This window comes from Pararge aegeria, chromosome 4 (assembly GCF_905163445.1).
Source record: "Pararge aegeria chromosome 4, ilParAegt1.1, whole genome shotgun sequence".
Classification (NCBI taxonomy): domain Eukaryota; kingdom Metazoa; phylum Arthropoda; class Insecta; order Lepidoptera; family Nymphalidae; genus Pararge; species Pararge aegeria.
In genome coordinates this window covers 4,416,563-4,436,265 of record NC_053183.1, presented here as the reverse complement: position 1 = coordinate 4,436,265, position 19,703 = coordinate 4,416,563, and the positions used below count along the sequence as shown (strand labels likewise).

The 19,703-nt window shown below is 37.1% G+C and overlaps 1 protein-coding gene across 2 annotated transcripts in view; it reads left to right on the top strand.

Moving 5' to 3' along the window:
* The window catches only part of LOC120623375 (nuclear hormone receptor FTZ-F1 beta), a 67,465-nt gene that overhangs the window by 40,115 nt on the left and 7,647 nt on the right, over nucleotides 1–19,703 (top strand). Inside the window, exons 1-9 of one of the 2 annotated variants that reach the window (XM_039889376.1) lie at nucleotides 6,879–6,922; nucleotides 7,183–7,632; nucleotides 10,721–10,836; nucleotides 11,226–11,358; nucleotides 12,015–12,199; nucleotides 13,158–13,320; nucleotides 14,816–14,948; nucleotides 17,004–17,142; nucleotides 19,099–19,232. In XM_039889376.1, coding sequence (XP_039745310.1) covers nucleotides 7,539–7,632; nucleotides 10,721–10,836; nucleotides 11,226–11,358; nucleotides 12,015–12,199; nucleotides 13,158–13,320; nucleotides 14,816–14,948; nucleotides 17,004–17,142; nucleotides 19,099–19,232 — 1,097 coding nt within the window. In that variant the 5' untranslated portion in view covers nucleotides 6,879–6,922; nucleotides 7,183–7,538. Of the gene's footprint in view, nucleotides 1–6,878; nucleotides 6,923–7,182; nucleotides 7,633–10,720; nucleotides 10,837–11,225; nucleotides 11,359–12,014; nucleotides 12,200–13,157; nucleotides 13,321–14,815; nucleotides 14,949–17,003; nucleotides 17,143–19,098; nucleotides 19,233–19,703 lie in introns of those variants that run through there. The other variant, XM_039889375.1, reaches the window with a different exon arrangement.

The window sequence follows — 19,703 nt, the reverse complement described above, 5'->3', positions numbered from 1 at the left end:
TCTGGTTGCAGCTTTAAATATAACATAAGGTCATCCGTAAAATATAAATTAAAAACCGCATCAAACGGGTTCATTAATTTTAGAGGAAAACGGTAGGTAACAAACAAACACACTAAAACCGAATCGTATCCGTCATAGGTCCGTCGTACTTAAAATGTGCTCTAATGTGCTCTAAACTTAGTTTAGTTAAACTGCCTAACCTAAGGTTATCATCAACGCTAAAATGTAACTATAAACTGTACAAAGCATCGTCTGACGTACCTATGTACTTTGTGTTCTCGTATAAATGACCGTACGGCCTTGTCTAGGCCGTGATGACGCCATCCTTTGTATGGCTGCTTGCTTGGGCGCACCGAATTCATACAACCATCTCTCTCTTATATTATAAACAACCGAATGTGCAAAAGAGATAAGCAAATACCTGTAATCGGTATAAAAATGTAAACATATTATTTCGATAAATTATGTAGGTTTCATATTACTTCGATAAATTGGGTAACATTATCAAGATAATAAATGCTCGTTTACATATATTCTTTTGTATATTTTTTATTATTATCGCAAGGCTGACTTTACATCAAGGACGTTAGAGGTATCTTATCGGTGCTAACAACTATTTCAAATAGTAACTATATACGAGTATCTACCTGCTCATTAAGCCAGATGCGAAAGATCAAAGCAAAGCTGCTGTGAGCGTGTTATTAAAGTCCATACACAAGGCAATCTGTCGCAAGCAATGCGCATGCGACGGATAGCATGTGTAGCCAAATACTGAGATCGCAGGCGATCTCGGATACTTTTCCAGGAGATAAAAGCTCAGCTACTTTAATGTCCACTCTGGACATTAAAGTAGCGGAGCTTTTTGTGTCGTTTTGTTTTTTACCGGAACACTAAATAGCTTAGCGGCACGTCTTCGTCGGTAGGGTGGTAACTAGCCACGGCCAAAGCCACCAGGCCAGACCAGCGAAAATTCAGAAATTATAAATTCCCAAATTGTCCCTGCCGGGAATCGAACCCGGGAACTCCTACTTAAATTCACAGCGCTCGCCGTTGCGCCAGAGAGGTCGTCAAAACATAAATTTTTACCAGATATTTAGCGCAATGAAATCAGCACCGTTTAGTTATAACCAGCTGTTGCCCCAGCTTCTTATGCGGTTTTTTTGTTTTCCATGAATCTTACGGGAACCGTGGACCGTACATTTTCCTGGAATAAAAAGCAACCTATGTGTCAATCCAGGATATAATCTATGTCAATCCAAGATCCAGTCAGTAACTAACATCCATCCATAAAAACTTTTGCATTTATAATATTAGTAGGATAAGCCTACAGTCCCAGACGTCAATTTGTCAATTTTTTACGAGCTTATTGCTACAAAATTATATTATGCCTCACCCGCGGGACCGGGCGCACGGCGTTCCTATAGGGGACGAGGTAGTGGACAGAGGCGCTGAACGACCCCCTAATGAAAAAATGTCATGTCAAAATGCGCAAAAAAACAGCATGCAGTTCGGATACGCCCATCATCATTTCTCTCATGCAGTATGTTCGGTTTTTTCACGTGAGTTCAGTGACCTCCGTCTGGTGTCTGCTGGTAAAAACGCGTTTGTCTAGTTTTAAAAATATCATAAGATTAAGCATTAATGTAATGACTATTGAGGATCATGCATATTAATATATCCTTATGGATGCCGAAGTTGTTAACTTCAGAATCAATCAAATTTAAAATAATTCTAATACCTTTATTAAGTTGCTCTACGACAGAATGGTGTCGGAAAAGGACGCACTTGGTACGCAGTGGGGTGCACAGGAATTTGGAACAGGTTAAGCATAAAGCAGTAAAATGGCATAGAATGTCAAAATCCTCCTCTCTTGCCAGTTATACAAATATGTTAGGGTAGGCAGCGCTTTTGTGCATGTATGGAGTGCACGCCACGCGTGTGTTACTGTTGGTACGTAATCAATTAATTCCTCGATCTAAAATTTTGTAGATTAAATTGATGATTAATTTCGCGCGTAACTTACCTGCCGACTAGAGAAAAGTTACTTCTCAGTAGGTAGGTACCTATGCCTAACTCTAAACGTAACATTATTGTTTACCTAATGAGAAAGCTTAGCTGTATAACGATTGTTTCCTAACAGTTTCTTTACTTGTCTGCTGCATAATGTAAGCATTGCATGTTAGGTATTTTATAGAGGCGTGGTCCGCGCTCTTATATTATATTGGCTTTATGAAATCAAAGTAATTGCCTGACGTTTGCCTAAAAGCGAACTGTCCTTTGATGAAGCTAGATGTTGCTTACACGCTTTAAAATGATACTTCCATTACATTTAATTTCAAGTTACGTTATCCCCAGCCATCTTTTTCCTACATTATGTGCATTTTCAACATGCACATTAATTATTTGTAATATAAAATAATAGTATAATGTTTTCTATTTTCAAAGTCAGAAAGTAAAAAAGTAAAAGAGTAAAAGTATTTAAGTAGAACTAGGTTTAAATTGTACATAAATATCTATTTAGATAATAAAACTGAAGTGTTTGTTTGTGTTTCTATTTGTAGATAAGGCCGTAAATTGTATATTAGTGTAAAGCTATATGTTGTTCGGATATTAATAATGTATTTATATGATTCTTAGTATAAAATAAAGTTAACAGAGCTAGCTTATTTTTGAAGCCGTTAATCTTTGTAACAATAAGTTACATTTGATAAAACCTGTGTTATATATGTAGCCCTTTAAGTAAAGCCCTAAACACACACACACATACAGTGGCTATAAGACTGATGTGAAAGGCATATACTAATTTCGGTATCGACGGTAGGAGAGCGGTAGCTTAATTGGAAGAAGCGTTCAGGCCGTGATTGCCAGAGAGTCGCAGGTTCAAATCCTGTCGGTTCCAAAAAATTTTATATGCAATTTCAATTTATAAAATTAAAGCCCTAAAGTATCTTTTTGTGATTCACGCAGAGTAATCTTTAGTTAAATAGAAACGCTGAAAAAGGTGTAAAGGTAAATACTAAAAATAATGCCCGTGAATGATCCGTCTACTTATAGAGTGTCACAGCGTTGCATTGTGTAATTGGCAATTACTGAGTTGCCGGGGCAACGGCTGCGGTTGTCTGATAACGATAACCGAGCAATGTCTGGGGAGCAAGCCGCGGTCTATTGGACGTTAATTGGTTTGCCAGACGGTCTTCACTCGACGATATCTAGCCGTTCGTAATATGGACGTTCAACCTTCATTAAGCAATCTTTCACCCTGATCCAATTTAAGTTGTACGCGTACTCGCAAAGTATTTTTGATACTAAAAAAAATAGGCTTTAAATATGTTGGTGAAAAACAGAAGTTGTCGACTCACATGTCAACATCTCATGAGATTTTGCTAACACCTCATTTTACCTACTCCAGCTAATCAGAACGTGTCAATAAGACAACCAGTGTCCTTTTTTAAATTTAGTTTTTTTTTATTTGTTGTTGTCACAGATTATGGTGCATTGAAACGCGGAATATGTGATCTTCCGCAACCAGACAGATTACAGATTTTAATATGCACCAGGAACTCAACCGATCACAGACCCTACCGACTTTCGAGACCCCCCTATGTCATCTTCCGTAACGTACCCCTTTCTATGACCAATCTTGGGTGCTACTCTCTAGATTTAAATAGTCAACAGGAATTCTACTGATATTGCGTTTTGACTTTCGAGACCCCAACGTGTAGGCTAGTTGATAAGTAGCTGGTATTGGGAGCGGCACTACTCGGCGGACCAGTTCGCGCGAAAGGCGAAATGCTCGCGATCGCCCTGCTCCCACAACCGGCTCCGTGAAGGCCGTTCCATCCCCACCACCCTGAGTAGGGATGCGATGGTGGTCGATAAAATTTGTCACAGTGTCCGCTTTGCCTGGATGCGAACAAATTTTTGTAACATTTTACGTTTTATTGTTACCGCGGTATGTTACTTTTGTCTCACAGGGCCTCAGCAATAAACGTTGCATAACGGAATGGTTATGCAGTGTTTTCACACTTCAACTGACAGCGGTTTTCAAATGTCAAAGTGTCAAAAACTCTGAATTTCCAACTTCCAACGTTATGTCTCTTTTATTATTAATATCTAACGATGTTAACGTTAATTTTCGTATTAGACTGCAGGCATATGCCATTCTCTGCCTAAACTTCAATTGCTCTCTCTACGTAACGGACAACCACGCAGGCACGCTTTAAGTACATACGCGTATAAAGTTTAGCTTGTTGCATTGTGCGTTCGCATGAAATGTTACTTTTTCCTAACTAGAGCCCACTGACAGCACTAAGTTCATGTGCAATGTATGTTAGAATTTGTGTCCAAAATTCTGCTATGTTAAAGACGATTTTCTTTTGCTTTGCTTGCGATTAGGGCTGCGATTTCAACATCTGTAAAATAAAACGAGCAACTATACATACATATATTAATTTGCATATAAATAAAAAGCGGTTCATTTTGTAACAGGATCCTTATATTTGCATAAAAACAATTATATCCTTATCAAAAGATTTAGTTTTTGCAAACATGATTAGATACTTGGCAATCTAAATTTCTTGGCATTAAGTCTTCGCTGGTAGGTAAGGTGGTAATCAGCTGTGGTCGGAGCCTACCAACAGACCTATTTCGTTTCTTAACCATATTATTCGAAACTACAGCAAGATACCCTCAAAAATCTTCCAAACCATTTTGTATTTTATTACCTAAATTTCCAACAAAGATAACGTCGTATCATATATAGCTATTTTAATAACGCATAATAAACGTTTTAAACTATGGAAAATCATCGGTAATTTTACAGTTAAGAACGTAATTGAATACCACCGTGAATCAGAATAGGCCTCGAGCAAAACTCAGCCATGTTAATATTATTATAAACTTAAGTTGGAAAAAGAACCTAAAATCTACAACAAAAGGGCTCACCTTGTGGTTATTCAAGTTAAAGTCAATTATAGTCAAGTCTATAAGTCAAAGTAATTATGCAGTAGGTATTTTGAGATTGAATAGCGCGTCAAACCGTGTTTAGCAAACGATTTTATTGTTATGTATAGGAAAGGACACGAACACAATGTTATCAGTCCATTTCAATTTCAAATTCGTTCAATAAATATTGACGTTACGCCACGTTATCGCAGACTCGCCCTGAACGTTGTAAACATAATGCCAATGACATCGAAGGTCCATTATATTATTATCGGCTCTTAACTTGTCCAATATATTGGCACATGTATTTGACAAACATTCTATGTGTCTTGTTTAACAACAAATTTAATAATATAATAATTATAACGTTTAAATCAGATAAAAATCCATCATCATCATCATCATGTCAACAAATTGCACTGCTGGACATAGGTCTTTTGTAGGGAGTTCCACAATACACGGTCCTGGGCCGCTTGTCTCCAGAGGCTCCCAGCGACTTGCCTGATGTCATCTGTCCACCTCGTTGGGGGCCGACGTACGCTGCGCTTACACCGTCCGTCGTTCCAGCACCTTAAGACCCCAACGTCCATCGGTTCTCCGAGCTATGTGCCCTGCTCATTGCCACTTCAGCTTCGCGACTCGCTGAGCTATGTCGGTAACTCTAGTTCTTCTACGGATCTCCTCATTTCTGATTTGATCACGTAGAGATACTCCTAGCATAGCTCTCTCCATCGCCCGCTGTCTACTATGTCTAATCCATAGCTACAGCAATAACAATTATCTTATATTATAAATTAAAATTGGCCAAACCTATAAATAATAAATAATTAGTAATCTTCTAACTAAGGTAACTACCCTCTTAAGCACTTGGTGTATGAGTCTGTACCAACCCAGTGCTCCATAAAGGGGTTTTCCCATTTATTGCTTAATATTTTCAAAATATTGTTGGAGCTTCCGCGCATTCTGCTCATCATTTAGCATGTGGTTTGTTATTGATATCCAATAAACAATATCTCGCAACACAATCATCACGAGAATGTTATGTATGTTTATAAAATAAAGTTTCTCACAAATTCTAAACTACTTCTCTTAAATAAATATAACAAGGCGTTAGTTTTTTTTTGGTTCATCATCTGTGTATCTTCCGTCCAAACCGGTGGTAGAGTCGCTACAAATAAACAGATCTTTCGTTTCAAAAGTGCTTATATTAGGCCTACTTGAAATAAATGAATTTGAATTTGAATACATGAATATTACATATACCAACACACACATACTACTACGCCGTAGTCGTGTAATACTAGCGATATATTCTATATTTACAATACAATACCAACACCAATGCCAATGCATTGGCGCACGCGAAGAGCCGTCAGTATGTCGATATTTTTACGTGACTCACAACACTAGGTGCGTTAATCGCTGGTCGGCGTAGCACTCGTTGCTTATACAATAAACGCAGTTTTGAAGCGACAGATTTTAATATTTATCATTTTTAACGTCTTGTTGTACAGCGAAGACTCTGGCGTAGAACATATGTGCAATACATGCAAACAAATATCCACACATACTCCTACGACGTAGTTCAGTAAAAACTAAACATACATACATACAACAACAAACTAAGTTTCTTCTGTATATGTGTTTACGTTGTATGAAATATGTGTGTGCAATAAAGCTTTCAAACAAAGAAACATATATTCACTACATGCAAGACCATCACAATGGCAAATGAGATTTGTAAATTTATATCGATATTTTTGTGCAACGCACAACACTAGGTGCGTCAGCAAGGCCGCGGATCGACGGCCCTACGCACGTCGTACGTACACAGTAAACACAGTTTTGAAACGACAGCTTTTAATCCAACTCTGTATTCAATATGAACTTTGTAAAGCTTGTTGAGAAATTACTTTTAGTTCGTTTCGTGTAACTTTGTTTTTCAGTGTTACTTTGCCTCTGTAGTCTTTTAGATAAGGTAAATTTTAAAACATATCTTTTTATTAATATATGTGTTCAAAAAAGCTATCTGATATATTGGAGTATAAATATTACGTAAAGTTGCGAAAACGTACGTTAGGTACTATTACCAATTTTCTTTATTCAGGAATTTAAAAAAATAAAAGAAGCGCCTCAAAAACTCAATTTCAGACTGTCAAATTTAAAAAAAAAAGTGAGGTACACTATAAAATTCATGTCTTATAGAGTAATTAAAGTGTATGTTTGTTTTTGTTGCAGATTAACAAGATGCTGGTTTCATCGTGTATATTTCGACACTCGCAGTCAAGTTTAAAACGAGCACTACGTTTCGACATCGACGGACCAAGACTATGCGTATATCCAATACCGCATGGCGACATCTCAAGAGTAATTCCCTCAGATGCCTTAAATACGACCAGCGATGCAAGATGATTAAATAATAGAGATATTTTTGTAGAAAGAAAACAAACTATGAGGAAGAGATAGAATATTTTCATCGAATATTTTTGGAGATTTTTTTATCGTAGAGACTACTTGTAATGCTTGGTGCTTCAAAGTGTAGTGTGGTGAAATAGAACTATCGATAGATTGATGCTTATACTGTGATTGGCGTTATGATGTCGACGAGCGAGGGTGAGGCTGTGAAAGTGGAGGGGGGGCATGTCTCCGTCACAACCATTAGTATGTCGGGTCCAGAGACCAGCAATGGTAAGTTTCAGTATATAATATATAAATATGTTATTCATACACAAATTTTGTAAATCTTGTCTGTTTGTTTATTTAGTTATTTGCTACCCCTGTTCGGCTCAACTACTGCACCGATCTTGATAAACCACCGTGAATTCAATAAGCGGCATTATCTCTATAAAGCGATCTCTAACAGGCAACCAAACACCATGGACATGTGCATATTTTTTACCCTGGAAATTAACCGGGTAACGTACCGTCTTGCATGAAGATAGCTTGCATTAAGGAGGCGAATGTAGGATAATCACTGTAAGGCAAATGAATGCTTTCCGAGAGAAATAAAAAAAATAACAAATCGTGTGAGCCCTTCACTAGCTCAGACACATTCGGAGTCCTCTGTTAACAACTATATGCATGTTCGTAGTAACATCTAAATAGATTAACATTAAGATAAAGCTGCGGGGCAGCTAGTTGGAAGGACGGAGGAGAAATAAGTTAGTTGTATAAGATTCGTCAAATAGTTTAAAAAAACTGTATATAACTCCTAACAAACTCTACACTCTAAAAAAAAATTGGTTATTCCTAACAAGATAGTGATTGTTGTGATCAAGCATCTTGATTCCATACGAGCCTAACAAGAACATAGATACATAAAATAAGATGATAATAATTGTTTATCATAATTCAATGGACTGGGCAACTGTATTATTACTTATTATTATTATTACCTGTTATTGTTACTTAACTAAGGCATATTCTTAACTGATTCAATTTACGTACTTGTTTAAGCTAAATAATTAAAAATGATCTAATCATACAAAGAAGTAAATAATAATAGAAACAACGTATTTATTTGTTAGAATCTATGAACATACCCTGGTATGCATACCCTGGTAAGAAACCCAGTGCACGCCACTGGCTGCCAAGTACTACTAGTTCGAGCTTTTTGTGACCGAGCTCGTCCGGCGAAGTACTATCGTCATGCCGATTCTTGCCGCAAAGCAATATTGCTGTGTTTTGGTCTGAAGTGCGTCGTTACCGGTGTAATTACAGGTACAAGAGGCTTAACATCCACGCCTAAGGTTGATGGGGAAAAGGAATGCATTTTACAGGTGTGTCTCACGCATACCCGGCGAAGTGTTGGTCTATCTATATCTCCAATTACTGTCTTGCGAATTGTAGCTCTGTTTAAGGCGATGGATTTCCATCGACCATTTCCATCTGTAGCTTGAGCAGGAGACATTTTTCTCCCCTAGAAAAGAATTCTTCCACAGCTTTATCAACTCATACAACAAGAGGATATAATAGCCAAATTATTTTATTGTATTATATAGTCTTTTCTCGCATGTAATACATACTACAAAGGTTTAGTACCGAGTACGTAGTAAATACATATTAAGTTTATTGTGAATTACCTACACATATGTTAGTTATACACTATGTATAATGAAAATCAAGCCTAATTTGCTATACTCCGCGAAAAGCAGGAGAATCTGTATGGTGTAATTTATAATTTCTTCAATCGTTACACTCCACACCAAACAGACCTTCGGCTATGTACCCTCTACGCACGTTTAACAATTATTCATTGTAAAGTCAACATACAGATTCTCCAGAGATATAGCAAATTAGGCTTAATTTTTATTATATACCATGGATTTCCGCAGTAACGCTTGCTTCTATGCAATATCCAATACACTATGTATGTTAGCAGTGGCGTGCACTTCATACATGCGCAAAAGCACTGCATACCCATATTTTTTTAATATAACTCGTATTGGAGGGGACTTTTACCATTTTATGCCAAGCACTTGCTATATGCATACCCTGGTCAAAAACCCAGTGCACGCCACTGTATGTTAGTTACTATAAATAATTTAACTACGTACTAAAGCTGACTCTCAGTGTCCTTATGAAAACGTTACGGGACGTTATATTTTTCCTGATAATTGCGAAGTAGCCATGAACTCGGGTCTCCTCAAACAAATAATATACGTGTGCTTAATATCAAGCGGGGGTGAGCTTATCCTGTTCCCAGACTTTCTTTGGCAGGTGGACAAGTTAATTTTATTCCCTGACATAATAATAGCGGAATATAATTAGTAGCCGAGCAGGTGGGCCATCTTTTTGATCCGTCAATTATTATTAAAAAAAAAAAAAACATTTATTTCAAGTAGGCCTAATACAAGCACTTTTGAAACGTCAAGTCTGTCCGTGTGTAGTGACTCTACCACCGGTTCGGAAGGCAGATTCTACCGAGAAGAAGCCGGCAAGAAACTCAGCAGTTGCTCTTTTCCAACATCAAAATTTTACATTTTACATTTTAACATTCATTTTTCTATCTTGTGAGAGATGAAAGCGGAGGCGGATGCTTCCAAGCAACCTTGTCATTAAGAAACTCATCAATTGTATAATAACCTTGCTGTAATAAATGTGTTTTAACACATTCTTTAAACTTATGCATTGGTAGGTCCAAAATTACCTTAGGAATCATATTATAAAAGCGTATACTCAATCCCACAAATGACTTCTGCACCTTTCGCAGACGATATGCAGATGTCACTAATTTATTATGAAAAAAGCTTTTTAAAACCCTAGGCTTGTAATTGCTACTGGCAGAGCCTCGTACCGAACCTCGCCTGCGCGATCGTATCTGAATTTATGGTATTTTTCTCTTTGTATATTCAATTTCAATTTATTTGCATTTCACATTAATAATATATCAAGTATAGTGTAATAAGTTTTATTATTTAAATATTTTTAAGGGCATATGCTATATATGCCACTCTATAATTCTCCTTTTCTTGGGTATTTTCCGGTATTAGGTATTATAAATTCGAATGGACATTGAATTTGGATCAAACCTATGAAAAGTTCGATTTTTGTAGGAGTAAATCAAATTTACGATTACGCCGCAGTTTATGATGACGTGGTACATTGTTAAGTTTTGGAAATATTGAGGCTTCTTGTGCATGAATTTAGCTATTTCCACCAATTCGCACTGGGCCAGTGTGGGAGGAGATGCGTGCCCTGTAATGGGCCGGTAATAAGTATGATATGATGATATTCATAAGTAATTCATTAATTCATTGCAATTTGCAATTTTCAGGTCGTTTCTCGTACAGTTCTAGCGGCGTACGCATCAGTGTGTCTTCCGAGCCACACGATGAAGACTCCACGGATGCCGAAATCTCGAAAATCGACTTCACACAGCACCAATATGAGGTAATAATTCCGTCTTTTGATAATTGACACGTACCTTATACGGTTTTTTCATACTAGATATTCTAAGTAGTCTTCCAGAGTACTGGGCATACTAATGATCTCATAAAATGCACTATTACAAAATGTTAAAATATGCAAAGTCTATGTAAGTACATTATAATTGAAAAGATGGAGGTATCAAAATTTGCATTGTACAACCCTGGGCCTCGTGGAGCACGTCAAGGCTTCATCTGTTTCGTTTATTAACACCAGTCCATCTGCTTAGTCCGTCCGCTAACAGTAACATATTCTTCTTGTTTCTATAAAAAAGATGGGCCAGCTTCTTGGTCCGCCAAATAGTACTTTGAAACAAGAAAACGAATACATTGTAATGACCATGTTTTAACCAGGTAAACATGCGAAACAAAAAGAAGCGATCGTCCAGCGGGCAGTACGACCAGGCTGTCGAGCAGGAGAGGCCGATGTCTTGGGAGGGCGAGCTGTCAGACTCCGAGATGGTCATCGATACCAGTGTAAACAACGGTGAGATATTTTCAATAGCCAACGACAGTAGGAGAGATCTGTAGTCCACTGTTGAACTCATGGTCTATCTATCCCAAAGGGACGGTTTAGCCATAAGCACCACGCTGGTCAGACGGTCTCGCAGTAGACGGAAGTTGCGTCGCGACGATTCTCCGTTATAGTCCTTGAGTTGCCTCGTACTACACCCGCAGCAAGATGGGGTTGTGACATTCTGAGCTGCCGTCCCCACACGACACTTTGGGCGATACACTTTGATATTCTCAAATCGATTCCAATCGTTGATATACTCGTATATACTTAGCAAGAAAAAAAAAACAAAATTCGCTTTAATTTATTTATTTATACTCTTTATTTGCACACAACTACAAGTTAAAGATACAAAAGAAGAATAGAAAAACAAATACAGAGGCAGAATACAAATATATAAATACAAATTTACAAATATATATACAGAATACAAACCTTATCGCTATTATATATGTATGGCATAAATAATAAACTTTACAATTTTATTATTTATGCCATACATATATAATAGCAATAATAGGTTTGTTACCGTACCGGTGTTGTTGTTGTTTGAAATAATCATTCAATTCTACAATTAGCGATTGACTGTGATAAAAATAACTTACCTACACTAACTGATTTATTTTCAGATGAGAACAGCAGCTCCCTCGATCTGCAATCGTCGCGCGATTCCATAGACACACTGCGTAATGTGACCATAAAGACGGAACCTCTCAAAACCGAAGCCTTCCAGAGTTTGGACGACCAGCGTGTTCTAGATCTAAAATACACTGTACCATTGCAGTCGCACCAACGGAGTCTTAGTATGAACAGGGTAAGCATCAGGGTGTGGTATTCTCCATGTTACCCAACTAGATGGCGTTACAAGATCCTACATCACGCTATCGAAGTTTTCACAAATGAGCACGATATATACAGCTTCCGAAGATGAATGTTTGGAAATTCGGTGCCCGAGCCGACCGCTCCCGTTCGCTCGCTCCCTTTGTCTGGTGGGAGACTTCGGATGTGGCTAGTTACCACCCTACCGACAATAAACATAGCACCAGCGGAAAAAATATCCAAATAATATAAGTGTAATAATAAATGGGGGTAAACTTTTCCTATACTACGTTCCCCTGCTTTAGTAGGTGGACACGTTAATTATGGGGACATAATTTTTGTCTCCTTCCTGTACTAGCCCTGCTGGCAGTGGCGTGCACAGGGTCTCGGACTAGGGTATGCATAAAGCAGAAACGTGGTTAACATTAAAAATTTCCCCTCCCATACGAGTAATATAAAAAAATTTGAGTAGGCAGTGCTTTTGTGCATGTATGAAGCGCACGCACTGCCTGCTGGTGGGATTCAATGGCTAACTTGTGGGAGAATAACGATAAACGAGTAAAAAATGGCCTTAACAAGGAACTTTAGACAACCACACTGTGTTGTGTCACTAAATAATTAGTGTAAAAAAAGGCTCGTAGTACCAAAGGGTGATTTATGTTTCTTGTTCCTTGTTTTAATTTTTATATATCTTTTTAGAATACCATAATTATCATCATCACTTCAACCGATTGAAGTCCACTGCTGGACTTTTGTAGGGAGTTCCAAAATCCACAGTCTTGGGCCGCTTGTTTCCAGCGGCTCGTTTAATGTCGTCTGTCCAAGTCGTTTGGGGACGACAAACGCTGCGTTTACCTGTGCGGGGTCGCCATTCCAGCACCTTGGAACCCCAACGTTATTTTTTAGAATACAAACCTTTTTTTATAAATTATATTCTTCTTTATCTTCTTCAGATATCAGTGCTAGCAGACAACGCATCGCTGACTCTGGCTAGGCGGCCATCTTCTCCCATGAGCAGTGCCAAATCAGCCCACTCCGACCAATATGAATCGCCCCTAGCGCATAACCCGAATATCGAAGTTCAGAACTTGACCATCAAGAAAGAGACGCTTTCTGGTAAGGCATCTTAAATTTTTTTATATTTATGATTTGTTGCCAAACTCACGCAACGAAGATAGATATGCATACGCGTTGCGTCGCTCGTATTCGCCAGTTAGTCCATAACTCTGGGTTTATTTATTAACTTAAGAGAGCCTTGCTATCTTAACTTAACTGCCTCATTGGTCTAGTGGTTAGCATGTTCAACTACGGATCACGAGGTCCCGAATTTGAATCCCTTATCAGGCCAAATTATATAAGTTGTAGTGTATTTTCTATTAAAGAATTTTCGCCACCAGCCGGATTTAGGAAATTGGAGGTATCAGCTCCCGTACCTCCCGGTTATTATCACTTGATTGTGGTAATTGTCTTTAAACCCACAAACCCGCATTGGAGCAGCGTGGTGGGCTTTTGCTCTAAAATCGTCCCTCCTTTGAGAGACGAGGCCTGTGCGCAGCAACGGGCCGTTAATAGGCTGCGAATGATGAAGAGCCTTACAAGAGTTTCCTTAATTCACGAGCTGAAAAAAATTCTTGTATATTAAATATACTTACCTGCATATAACTATTTATATTTTCGCGGAACTATATATAATAAATAAATATTTTATTTATTTATTTACTTGCATCCATGCTTTAACATAGTTACGAGGTCCTGTCAGATCGTAGCAATAAGAAACAGTTTGACCTTATAATTATTACAAATACACGATTTCTGTCTTATGATTCTAATTAGTGCTAGTAGAAATATATATCAGATGTCAGAATAATTATTTACTATTAAAGATTATCAAGTTAATATGTGAAAAAAATCTCTTTCATTTCAAAAATATTAATTTATATTAATTTACAGAAATAACAATTACAAACTAAAATTAATATTTACAGTAAATATAAGCCGTCTAACTGTTCACTTATGGGCATGGTACCCAAAATGCTGGCGCTATTGCTCCTTTGTATAGCTAGACTTAGCCGTTGGGCTAAATATGCGCCAGCTCTTGGGTCACCAGACGTAAGGACCAATTTTTGGGACACGATGTTAGTAAAAATTTTCGCAAATTATTGAATATGAATATATTAATTACATCACATACATAAAACATCTTATATATATAAAAGAGAAAGTGAAAGAGAAAGGGAATCTTAGGATTGACCTGGAGAGTAATCCTGTAAAGTTTGGTGACGATCGGAGCACTTCTATTTTTGAACTGTCAAACTGTCAAATACAGCTTTTATTTACTATGATGATATTCTATTGTTGGGTGTACATGGGTGTCGATAATGATCTTCACCCGCTCGAGAAGAGAATAGAAGAGAATCAATACTGAGAGAAATAAATGATTTAATATATTATGAGACTTAAATTAAAAATTTAATGATGTAAGTTTATTGTTTAAATAAAATAAAGCAAAATGTAGCCCGGCGAAGCGGGCTGGGTACGCTTGTAAACATAAAAACTAATGAATTAGAAACGATACCCTCGGCCTGTTTTAAATATCGACTTTCTGTTGCAGAGCTGAAGTGTGAACCATCGATGAGCATGGACAAGTTACTGGGGCTGCACGGATCACCTTTGCTTGGCCGCCTGCCGAGAGTACAGTCCAGTGCCAGCACCGACTCTGCCGTACATTCTATGTACACGCATAGGTATGTTCTTTATTTGAAACCATCGATACATAACATCCTACATATTATGCTTCCACTCCGCCTTATTTGGAGGAGAAATTTGAGTTTGTAGGTCGCCCAGGTGAAGTTCTCCGCACTACAAGGAAACTGATCCTAAAGGTGCCTTCTCATAATTCTTCTTTCTTCCACAAGTCCTTCACTATTCAGGCAGTTAAGCTTTGGAATGCCTTGCCTTTTGCTATAAAATCAATCCAAATCTTCAAAAAACTTGTGAAAGATCATTTTTTGGCTCAATCATCTGATGACCCTTGATAGTTCACTGCCCCCTTCGTTTGAGGATAATTATTTATTTTATTTATTTATTTCCTAATTGTACACCACCAATAGGAAAAAAAAACAATGGACACAACAAAAATAAACTTAAAAAGTAGGATACAAAGGGCGGCCTTATCGCTTAGTAGCGATCTCTTCCAGGCAACCTTAGGATTAGGAAAACCAAGGGAAACCGATTGGTGGGGTGTATTATTATTATATACATACTTACGAACAATTACACACAAATACTTATCAAGATTACACACATAAAATACTAATAATAACAAATATAAAAAATAATAAACTAATATATACTAAAACATACTTAAATATTGCTCAAGATAATGGGCTTTAACAGCATTTTTGAAAATGTCTAGTGACCTTGACTGTCGTATACTTATTGGGAGTGCATTCCACAGTTCAGTAGCTTGAACAATGAATAAATGCTTATAAAACTTAGTTTTATGAAACGGCATGCTCAAAGTCAGCGTACGACAAGGACGTAAATCTGACTGCACTCCAAGAAAATTAAATTTCTCCTTTAGGTAAGAGGGAGTTTTTGGGTGACAACAGAACATGCAGATCCCGGCGACGACGAATAGGGAGCCACTTAAGCTTTAGTCTATTTTATTTATTCTGTTTCACATTTAATTTATTATATTATACTTTTTTGGTAGCTACTTATTTATTTATTTGTATTTAGTTACAAATATTGTTTTATGTATATTATATATATTTATTTAAGTATTGATATATTTATTTTATGGGTATATGTATATGTGCACCATCAAACTATTTTCTGTATTTGTTTTCTTCGCCATTGGTTGCCTAGCAGAAATCGCTATGAAGCGATAAGGCCGCTAAACTGTATACGTTGTTTTGTTATACTTTTCTTTTTTTATGTACTTTTTGTGGTGTGCAATAAAATTATATTGAATTAATTATTGATTGATAATATCAGTAGAGGTGAGCTATAAATTACGTGACACGTTTAGTTGGACAGGGCGCGTCAACAATGTGTGACATCGTGGGATGGTAGTCCGAGTCATAACAAGCCTACCCTTCAGTATTTATAACTCGTACTGGAGATTTTCTTAATTTTATATCATCTGCATACCCTGTGCATACCCTCTATGCACGCCACTGCCTGTAAGATTACACTGATATTGTTTATAAATAGTTACAGACATTTTATGGCCATAGTGGTGTCCCCTAAAGCACAGAGCAATTTCGCTTGAGCATACAATGGTTACCGATACGTTAACTTCAATAACAAAAAAGTACAATTCGTGTATATATACCTTTTTTTTTTTTGCCGCGGTGGAAAAGATTTTTGCTACTTCCGACTCTTGGCCAGGACAGAGGTTATGTGGACCGCTCTAAAGGGGTATACCCAAACAAAAAAGCCACCACGGCATATCCGTCTTGTTGGCTTTGTTAGACGCCCGGGAACCCGAAATTTGTGTATATACCTACCTCACTATGAGATTTGGATACTCGCAATTAAATAATTACTATACTATATATGGCCGATTGGCGCAGTGGGCAGCGCCCCGCTTTCTGAGTCCAAGGCTGCGGGTTCGATTCCCACTACTGTAAAATGTTTGTTTCTTGAACGTGAATGGTTGTCAGTGTCTGGGTGTTTATCTGTATATTATAAGTATTTATGTATAATATTCGTAAAAATATTCACGCATCGAACCCGGAACCGCCTACTTTAAACGTCAGCTCTGCCAATGTCCCGAAATGTTTTATTTGCAGCGTATACAGCAGTCCATCAGCCAGCCCTCGACCGTCGAGGCATTATACGCCGTCTCTTTCTCGCAACAACAGCGACGCTTCTCACTCATCGTGCTATTCCTACAGCTCGGAGTTCTCGCCTACACATTCACCAGTACAGGTATCTATATAATAACTATAAGTATTTATGTATATTTTTCAAAAAAATATTCAACAGTCATCCTAGTACCCATAACACAAGCTACGCTTACTTTGGGGCTAGATGGCGATGTGTGCATTGTCTAAATATATTTGTTTATTTTATTTTATCTTATCTATGGAGGGTAGAGGTAAGGAGAGTCATCTTATATGGGAGAAAAGTTGAAAAAGTGTCCAGTGTATGCGCTAAATAACAGTTCAAAAATCCTCCACAATGGCGCTGGTGGATGCACAGGGTATGGTATGAATGTAGCAATGGTAGATGAATTGAAGTATGCCGAGTTAAAAAATGTAATGTCATTATCGACTACAGTAGTTAATTATTGAGAATTTCAACAACTTACGTTGTACAAAATAAATAAATATAACCTTACTTCCTTGTATCTCCATACTTCCTTGTTTATTTTTCAAGCCTACTCTAACAATATTTATATTTAGCGCTTCTTTTAAGAGTTACCCTGATGCAAATGTGGCGCCATCCTAATTTAATACATTTTGACGACACTTTTTCATATACACAGATGACTCTCCTTACCTCTACCCTCCATAATCTTATCTTTTATACAACGTGTAAACGAAAACCGAAATAATACTACAGAGGCTTTAGAGGTGAAACCGAAACGCTAATAGATTTTGAGTAAACCATTGCCATAGTTTTTACTAAAAGAAATCAGATATACCCCTGACATCACATGCAAAAGTAAAACCAAGCGACTCCTTTCACTTTATTAAGTACGCGTCGCTTAGCGTAGCTACTATACAAGTGCCTGTCTTTTATCTTCAATAGGGTTGTCACTTGCCATAAGTAAACACTTAGAATGTTTTGAATTAGTTTGTATGGAAAAATAAATATGATTCTTTTGATTTAATATTTTTACAGGGTGATTCCTTATTAAATATACTAATGCATCCTTCGACAGTATTTCGTAATTCCGTTACACGTTGTATATAGTAGAGTTAAAGATGTTACATTTTAGATAGTAAAAGGTATACAAAGTTAATAATAAAAAATAAAAAAATAAATCCTCATACGGTAATAACTGTATTTTGATCTGTGATATAATATAAATAATCTTGTAATGTGTTAATTATTTTTGTTATTTTTCTTTCTAAAATTTTTTGGAGTTTATTGGAGTTTACTCCTTAAGAATCGATTTTCATATATAAGGCGCCCGGTATGAGTAAAATGTGAGGAGTAAAATCTACTGATGAATGACCTCGTTACGTTTTCGCTTTGCCCGACGACGTTGCATGCCCACAACTGTGATCCGCAAACATGCAACGTCGCTTTCGTTTAATTAACTTATTTTTCCCATTTAAGTTACCAAGGAAACCGAATATTATCTAGGTAAAGAAATAAACACATAAATATATGGGACAGACTGAGATAGAAAACATTATACATTATTTTTTCCTATTCTTGTTACCATGGAAACTAAATAATAAACATTACATTTATCCTAATAGTTCTGATACTCTACATCCACCTCAATCTCCCGTAGGCTACTTTTAAGAAGTTACACTTCCGCCGTGTGTGAATAAATTGCACAGGATTTTTAATTTACCCTTTCATATGGTATTCATCTTTATTAAGCTTAATAAAATCTTTTTGTGTATGTTTCGACAATCGTACTTAAGGAGTAAACTCCAGTCGTGCGTCGGAGCTGACACACACTTTTATTTGTCCAATTAAGTTAATATGACGCTTTTTTAATGCTATGTGCACTTGTATTTGTCGCGTATAACAATGCGTGTTATTGTGTGTGTATATTTAAAAACGTTTAATATGTATGTTTTTCACTTAATAAATAAATGAAAAGAACAGCAATCATTTTGGTAGAGGAAAAAAAAATACTGTTACCGAGATGAGCGGAGATGCTTGAGAGATGATTTGCTAATGACGATGCTTTTTTCCCAGAGTCGACATCCACACGTAGTATACCGAGAAGCAACCGTGTTCCCGGCGTCACCCGCACACGATGAGGACACTGATACGACCGACGATCGACTCCATCATCACCAGGGCATCAGTAGGCAGCAACTGATCAACAGGTAAGCGAAATCCAATAAAACTCAGACTAGTTTAAACGAATCTTAAAGAATAAGATTCTTTTCTATTTCCTGATAGCCTTACCCACTAGGTTTCGGCTTCACTTTTGAAGGGGCGATGTGCGTTATTAATTTAAGTAATTAAATATCACTTTTTTTTTTACTGTGAAGGAAAACATCGTGCAATGTATTTAAGTATATGTATATGTATATATTTAATTATATGTATATATGTATATATTTATATATGTTTAAACTATATGGTATTAGTATGTAAAGTATATGAAATGAAAATTTGCCTATTGTACTATCCCGTTTCGTGTAACATGTTTCTTCAAGCAAAGGTTGTCTGGCGGAGTTCGCTTCAAGCGATAAGGCCGCCTTTGCGCACATATTAAGTATGCGCACGATTTCATCGTTCGAGATCTTCATAATATTCTTAAGTGCGTGTGAAGTGAACCTATCCGCAATTGG